The sequence below is a fragment of the Cryptomeria japonica genome, chromosome 10, assembly GCF_030272615.1.
Source record: "Cryptomeria japonica chromosome 10, Sugi_1.0, whole genome shotgun sequence".
NCBI classification, from domain to species: domain Eukaryota; kingdom Viridiplantae; phylum Streptophyta; class Pinopsida; order Cupressales; family Cupressaceae; genus Cryptomeria; species Cryptomeria japonica.
The window spans coordinates 5,197,071-5,205,176 of record NC_081414.1 but is presented as its reverse complement, the minus strand read 5'-3'; the positions used below and the strand labels follow the sequence as shown (position 1 = coordinate 5,205,176).

Below are 8,106 nucleotides of genomic sequence, written 5' to 3'. Positions count from 1 at the left end.
TGGCTATTGTTTCAATGGACGCTCGAGCTTAATGTTGAATAGAGGATTGTCACATTCGGGCATCAAAGGTTTTCATGATCTTCCTAGACTGATTGGTATACAACATGCAGTAGACCGAATATTGACCTGAGGATGCATTGATAAGACATTAAAATGTATTTTAACATAGATCCAAAGGAAAATGATGGCACTCATACCTCAGTTATTATTTGCAAAACCCTAGATCAAAGTTTCATTCCCATATCATGATTTTTATGATTCCCTTGCATGTTTTCTTATGCTTGTCTAAGATTCATGAAGGATTTTGGTTTTAAATATGATTGAACTCTAAAAGAAAAATGGGGCTACCACCTAGAGTTGTGAGAAATCATAGATTTTCAAGGCCCTTGTCCAAGTTTGAACAATTTCCCTTTTTGGGTGACCTACAAAAGCATATATGCAAATTGAATTTTATTTTTTGAAGGAGGATCTAATATTTTGGATTGGAGAGGAGAATAGAAGGTAGAAGAGTCATGTTGTAGAATCAAAGGGTTCATAGTTTCACAGCTAGGCATTATCATTTTAGTATTATAATGATTTGAGTTTATCCCAAATTTGAAATAACATTTGTAATCTTTATAATTAAAGTGATCAATAGAAAGATTAACCTCTATTGAGTGTCTACATGTGTATAATGTGCATTTTTTATTTGTGTTGTTTAGTTAGTTAACCAAATGACTTTAAAATTCTTATAATATTTTTGCAAGGTATCTTTTTAGAGCAATAAAGGAAATGTTTGGGCATTCACATGGATTACTAAGTAGACTTACTTAATATTTTGTTGCTATCAATTTTTTTGTGAATACATGTGTAAAGCCTAGTTTGCTTATGCATTCTGAAAGGTATAGTCTTTTATGGTGTCTTGATTAGATATCACCGTGGTTTTAGTCATTGCTTTAATGATTGAATTTAAATAATTTGTTGCTCAACTAGATAAATGCATTGATTTGTTATTAGACTCCCTTATAGAGAATGTAAAAAAAGACACTATAAAGGACACCCTAGAACAAATAAGCTAAAAAGAAAGAGATTGTACAAAAATAAATAGAAGACAAATTGCATAAAAAAATAGAGACAAACCTATAAAAAGAAGAATAAGAAAACAAGTAAACTATCAAAAGAAAATACAAGAAAAAAATTTGAATATCACATGTCACAACATATGCCAAAATATCTACTATGATGCTCTATAATTATGTGAGTGAGATTGTTTATAAGAAACAAACAATCAAAAGAAAATACAAGAAAAAAAACTCCAATATCACATGTCATAGCGTGTGCCAAAATGTCTACTATGATGCTCTATAAATGTGTGACACTCTTTATGTTTGAATGTCCAGCTTGGATTGATGTGGGCTAATGTCATAGCAACTATGCAGGTAGAATATGGAATCATTCAGCTACATTATTTTTCACTTCATTCTTGTAATTACATTATTTTTCGCTTCATTCTTATAATTACATTATTTATTTTTCACGTCATTCTTGTAATTACATTATTTTTCACTTCATTGTAATTGCATTGTTTCAATATTAAATAAGAAAAAATGGAATGCAGGCAAAAAGTGGGTCGAGTGTAGTTCGAGGTCATGAGGCCAAGAAATCAAAATGCGTTACAGTTAACGCCGTCATTGTCGTATTGGTAGCCACAATGATTATTACGCAGTTTCTTGAATTTGAAAGGAAATCCAATGTCTTTTCAATAAAAATCCGAAACAAAGAAAGCTGTGCAGAGCTACAGAAATCTGAATCCAAGAGATCGGAATTTCAGCAAGTGAAATCGTCTCTAAAACTAGAGAACGATCAATTAGCGAGCGAGTTAGGTACTCTTCGCACAAGGCTGGAGGACGCTGCCAAATGTTTCCCCAATAGTAGTGACAAATTGGAGGTGGGGGACTCGCATTTAGCTTGTCTGGAAGAAGTACTTGTGCTCGGAAAGAAAAAAATAGTTCCGACTCACAGCAATGATGAAGATGTGGCCTTGGCTAACTGCAGTGAAGAGATACAGAAGCAGAGGGATCAGATTGGAGCTCTGAAGCGAGAAATGGACGTTCTGGGCGACCATTTGCGACGGTCTGTTGATTTTTTGCCGTTACGGGACGTAAATATGGGATCCATATATGAAGAGGATCGGACCTGGTTCATGAGCACAGTGCGGGAAAGATCAGAAAATGGAAACCCTGAGCTGTCTTATTTCCCTTCGGAGGGTTCTAACGGGAAAATCCTGTGCCTTAAGGGCGGGAACAGGAGCAACGGCACTCTCAATTCGTATGCATTCGCATGGCCAAATTACCTGCCGCCTAATTCCAGTCTTGTTGCAGGGCTCTCCTTGATATCCGACAGCTTTTATGATTATATAAATCCATGGCACGGTATGAGCACTTTGGTTGTCGCCGCGTCATGGCGAATGGAGAACCAGTGTGAGGCGCCTCAAAGATTTGTTCTTTATCACAAGGGAGAGATAGTAACGTCAATGGGATCCTATATTTCCAGTGTGTTGCTTGCTGCTTTGGACCGTCAAGTGCAAGTACAGGAATTAGGGGATACGCCTCTCTGTTTTGAAAAGGCTGTGGTGTACCGCAGAGGCCTAGGGCACATGTCGTTGCCAAAAAGAATCGCGATGTTCGACATGATCCGTTGCAAAGCACGGAAATTCTGCAAAATAGCTGAAAGCCAGCGGATCATCGAGGGGATTCGAACTATAAACGTCACTCTTTTTTCCCGAACCGGGGCAAGGTCATTTAAGAACGAATCTCTTGTGGCGTCGGTGGTTGCAGGGGAATGCAACAAGGTCCCCGGCTGCAAATTTCGCCTTCTTCGCTCTGTCAATCTAAGCTTTTGTGAACAGGTAATTCCAAAACTGTTAATCTAAGATAGGGTTTCAGATTTCTTTTCATAACCTAGTGATTAAAGAGTTTGCGTTGTGTTGAATGTGGATTCAGGTGGAAGCCATGAGCAGGACTGACATATTGGTTAGTGTTCATGGAGCGCAGTTAACAAACATGATTTTTATGGAGAAAGGGAGTAGCGTGATGGAGATGTTCCCCAAGGGTTGGTTGGAAGGGGCGGGCGTGGGGCAGTACGTTTTTCATTGGTTAGCAAGCTGGACGGGGATGAATCATGAGGGCACTTACAGGGATTCTGAAGGTCCCGATTGCCCCAATCCCCAGGAACAGACCCTCTGCTTTTCGTTTCACAAAGATCGCCAGGTGGGACACAACCAAACGTTTTTGGCACAATGGACTTCTGAGGTGCTTACAAAGTTTCAGAATAGGACTTCCTTTGAAACTTCCCAACCAAGCACCTGCCCCTGCACTTAACTACATTTGGAAAGGTTGTTTAAAATTGTTTGTAAATCAGGAGAGCTCTGTATCTTTCCAGCTATTATATTCCTAAATTTCAGGTTTCTCTATGAACAACAATAAACCGCGGATGTATGAATCAGCGCAATTGTTGTTTATCCTTGTTCTATGCTTCATTAAATGGTTTGTTTTGGATATTTATTAGTTGATAGTAAGGGCAACGTCTACGTAGCCCCCAAAATTGCACTCATCATACATGATGGCCATGATATGCCATGGATAACTGCAGATTAATAATTTATTTTTGCCCTCATAAATAGCTTCTTATGGGGGATAACTGCAGGTTAATAATTTATTTTTGCCCTCATAAATAGCTTCTTATGGGGGATGGGGATAACTGCAGGTTCAAAAACTTACAACGAAATTTATTCTTTTTATGAAAAAGCATTCTTTTAATTAATTAATTGTAAATTATAATACAATTTTTTTTGGGTAACTTTTATTTTAAAATAAATATAAAGTATTATCTAAAAAATTTAACCAAAAAATTAAAAATCAAAGAAAGTTTTTTTTTTAAATGTAAGTAAATATCAAATATAAGAGATAATGTTATTTTTTATTAAGTAAAAAATATAAAATTAAAAGTGAATAAAATATAAAATGCAAATTTTAATACAAAATAGAAATCATAAATTAATTTTAGATTTACAATATAAAATATAAAATTAATAAAAACACTTAAAAATATACAATACAATAAATTTAAGTGTAAAAATTAGTCAAATTAAAAAATATATATTTTACACATAATTTTAAAGAATATATAATATCTATAAATATAGTTAAAAAAAATAAAAATTTAAGATTTTAAAATATAAACTTAAAAAATTAATATAAATAAAATATAATTTAATTCATTTATATTTTATTAGAATATAACTAAATGATATAATTTTAAATATTAAATATAAAGATATGTGAAAAATAAAATTTATCAAAATAGAGATTACCCATTTTTCTATAAAGCTAATAAAATTAAATATAATATTGCTTAATATTATATAGATTTCTAGTGGACTAAATATGGATGTTAATAACATAAATTTGATTGCATACTTATCAAATATCAAACCATTTATAGTATGTATAAATTATGCTATGTATAATTGTCGAATTGAACCAATTTTTTACAAATAATATGTAACTCAAAAGTATCTTACATAAATGATGTTTGTATCTTGAATATGCAAGTAACTCCCTCCTTGATTCCATTGTGAAGGGGGAAGGTAATTGAACTCACACATTAAAACAATACCTTTTATCCCCAAACATTAAATCTAACATTAGATACTTAACAAACTACCAAAATATGTAAGTGCGAGAAATTGTATTGATTATCCATAAGAGTCTATATCATGTCCTCTACAATGGTGTTGATCATGATCCTCCATTAGAATCTTGTCAGAACCTGTAAATTACAAAATTGAATTATTAAATCAATCCATTATTGTTGGTGTCTGGTTAAGATCAATACAAAATGACAACCTATGTTCTCCAGTGCTTTGTTGATCATGTAAAGCCACAACCATACATGCATTTGATAAATTGACATAGATAAAGAGTCAAGTGTAAGACTAAAATATGTATAGTTAATCTAAATAAATTTAGTGTTCTTAATTACCTGGAATAGTTTGTTGAAATGTCTGAGTGGGGATAACACTAAGTGTTGATGGTTGAGTTTCACAAATTGCACTTATTATTTATTTGATCAAATATATTAAAAAAATATGGTTAAAAATAGGAACTAATAAATATTCCATTTAATTAAGGAACACTTTTAATAGTTACAAAAATTACCATCTATAATATGTACTTCATCTGTTGTTGTTTGATTTAGATCAATAGAGAAGGGCAACTGGCGTCGAGCATTTTTTCCTTCATCCAAAGCTATAATGGCATACTAATAACATTTAAAATAAAAGAAAGAAGTATTGCTATGTAAAAGTACTAAAATAATTTCGAAAGTATGTACTCACAATGTTGTTGCTTGATATTAACAATTTCATTGACTATTGCTATGCCTGAACAATTGAAGACCTTTTTATCCTCTTTTTTTCTACCACTTGTACAGGGAAACTGGAATTTTTCATGCCCCTCAACTCTTTCATTTAAGCATTGACGAATTGTGTTTCTTCTTTGATGAATAGAATGACGTTTGTGCATTTTGCTTGGACTAAACCACGTTGATAGTCTTTTCATAGGCATATTCTCTGAGCCATGGATCGATGTAAATTTGTAAGATGAACCAAGAGATGCTTGGAGATCATTTTTAAATCTCTCCACACATAGACTAAAAATAAGTTTTTCATCATCTTTTCTTGGTAAATCTTGGAGTAGTGAATGTATATAATTAACTGAATTTTGGAACTTATCATTGGAGGTATAAGATGATTTCCAAGAATCTATAATAGACATAAAAAATTATAATATCAAAAAAAAAGTGAAAAAAAATATATTAATAAAATGGTGATATTGAAATTAGTTGTTTTAGGTCTTCACCATGGCAACAACAGTCATATCTTGATTTGCAAAAAGGAATGAAACAATCTATAATTAGAATAAGAATTAATTAATTTTAAGAACCATGAAATTCAATCAATGTTTTATTATAAAGACCACATCAACATTACCAATGTTATTATTCTCACGACTACAATTCCCCGTGACATTATCATATTAACAAATGGAGCAACATTTGTAATTCATTAAGAATATTTTAGTTAGTTTTAAGAAAAACTATAGTAATTATTAAAAAAATATACATAAAATACTTCATTGTTCAATGAGACTTACCAACAACTTGTTCATGCTCATTCATTTTCTTTCTCTTTAGGAGATCTAAAATCTTCAACACATGTTTGCACGTATTCCCCATTTGTGCCCACTGGCAATCACATACATGCAAATTTGGTCCAAATTTTCTTACAAGATACCATTTCATTGGAACAGATTGACTTTTTATCTTGTATGTGTTAGGGAGGAGATCATATGGATGGCAATCTGTATTTGTTATTGTTTTTGACCTCTCTATTGCAGTCATATAATATCTTTCTTTTTTGAAGTTAGTTAAAAATCCAGATAGCTACAAATATCTTTTGTTTTTATAAAATGGCTCTACCCTATGAAGAAGTGTATGGATAAGCCAATCCATTCTCCTTGTGCATTTCTTAGCACGATCATTTAGATAATGACTCTTGTTGTGGCAATAGTAAGACTCTATAGAAGCATTGGTTTCTTGATTTGCATGAGAGAAATTTCGAAAGCTTTTTGCCCACATTGTTATACAAACAAATTTAATGATGTCTTAGTAAATACAACAAATGACAAAAATAATACAATTATATAGAAAGAAAAATAAATAATTTTACAAACTTACCAATACGACCCTCATCATGGCACCAAGTTTTTTGAAAGTAATCAATGAATTTATTTTCTTCTTTGAATTCCTCAATGAATTCTTTAATCAATTGAGCAATGTTATCTTCATTATCACTCATTGCATGCATTATATCACCCAATCTATCAAATATTTTTTCTCCAACATCCTTACTATTGACATACCTAGATTATAAAAAATAATATCAATTATTAGGGTTAAAATGTCTAATTTTCTACATAATTTTTTAAAATATTAACTTACCTATACACATTTTTTAGCCATGCTCTACTCACATGCCAGATACATAGAAGTACCCAACAACCAAAAGATAATCTACAAGTTGAATTATAGAAATTGATAAATTACATTGTAACAAAATAAAATGTTAAATTGAAATTACCGAGTTATCAATTATAAAAAATATAATATTATAAACTAAACATCAATCAATTATCACAAGTTGAATTTACTTTGTATATAGAAAGTAAGGGTAATCAAAACCCGATGGCTTCAATCTCAGCACTGGCATCATCTGTCATGAATGCATTGACATGCCAATCTTCTTTACACTTTTTCCCTCATTCGTAAACTTCTGTTAGCCACTCATTTAGATCCTCAACTTTATTTCTTGAGGATATGGCCCATGCAATACGTACACCAGCCTCTTGTTCATCAAAAATCAACAAGGTATATAACCGATACTACACATAAGTACACCATTGATAAATTAAGATATTTAATTAAATCAAATAAATGATTAAATTAAAATATACAAATATAGTTAACATTACTTACACCATATTTATTTGTTGAGAATGTTAAATCCATTGCAATAATTGAGTTGTGAGAATGTTTCACCATCATTTCTTGCATCCATGGTGCTTGAATACCTATGATAAAAGGAACATTTTCTATGTTGTCTGGTCTTTTGTAGTAGAAAAAATTATCTTTCTCTTGTGCATGCCACAAGCTGACACTTTTTGCATCATCTTCATTCTTTTGGGATCGAATAGAGCGTACTCTTTTCCAAGCATTCAACACATCTTTTCTCAATAAAATGTATCTCTCTTATTCATCAACTTGATCAAACTTTGATCCAAATATTGTTGTTCACATATTGTGTCAATCCCCACCCCCATTAGTAATAAAGATTCAATATATGATTTGCATTCATTTGACAACCTTGGTGCAAAATTGCTTCTTGGGTCACTAGAAGGGTCATTCCTCCCATGACAAAATTCACCATTAGCATCACAATGGCTCCACTGATTATATTCAATTATTGCAACTTGTGGTCTACCATACATGACTTTAACATGAAAGTGG

At 32.1% G+C, this 8,106-nt stretch overlaps 1 protein-coding gene across 1 annotated transcript; it reads left to right on the top strand.

The window, feature by feature from the left end:
- Positions 1–1,325: 1,325 nt before the first annotated feature.
- LOC131069401 (uncharacterized) lies at positions 1,326–3,499 on the top strand. Its single transcript, XM_058004801.2, has 3 exons — positions 1,326–1,418; positions 1,598–2,887; positions 2,982–3,499. Exons 1-3 carry the CDS (start codon positions 1,389–1,391, stop codon positions 3,357–3,359), a joined length of 1,698 nt encoding a protein of 565 aa, XP_057860784.2. The 5' UTR covers positions 1,326–1,388; the 3' UTR covers positions 3,360–3,499.
- Positions 3,500–8,106: the final 4,607 nt, after the last annotated feature.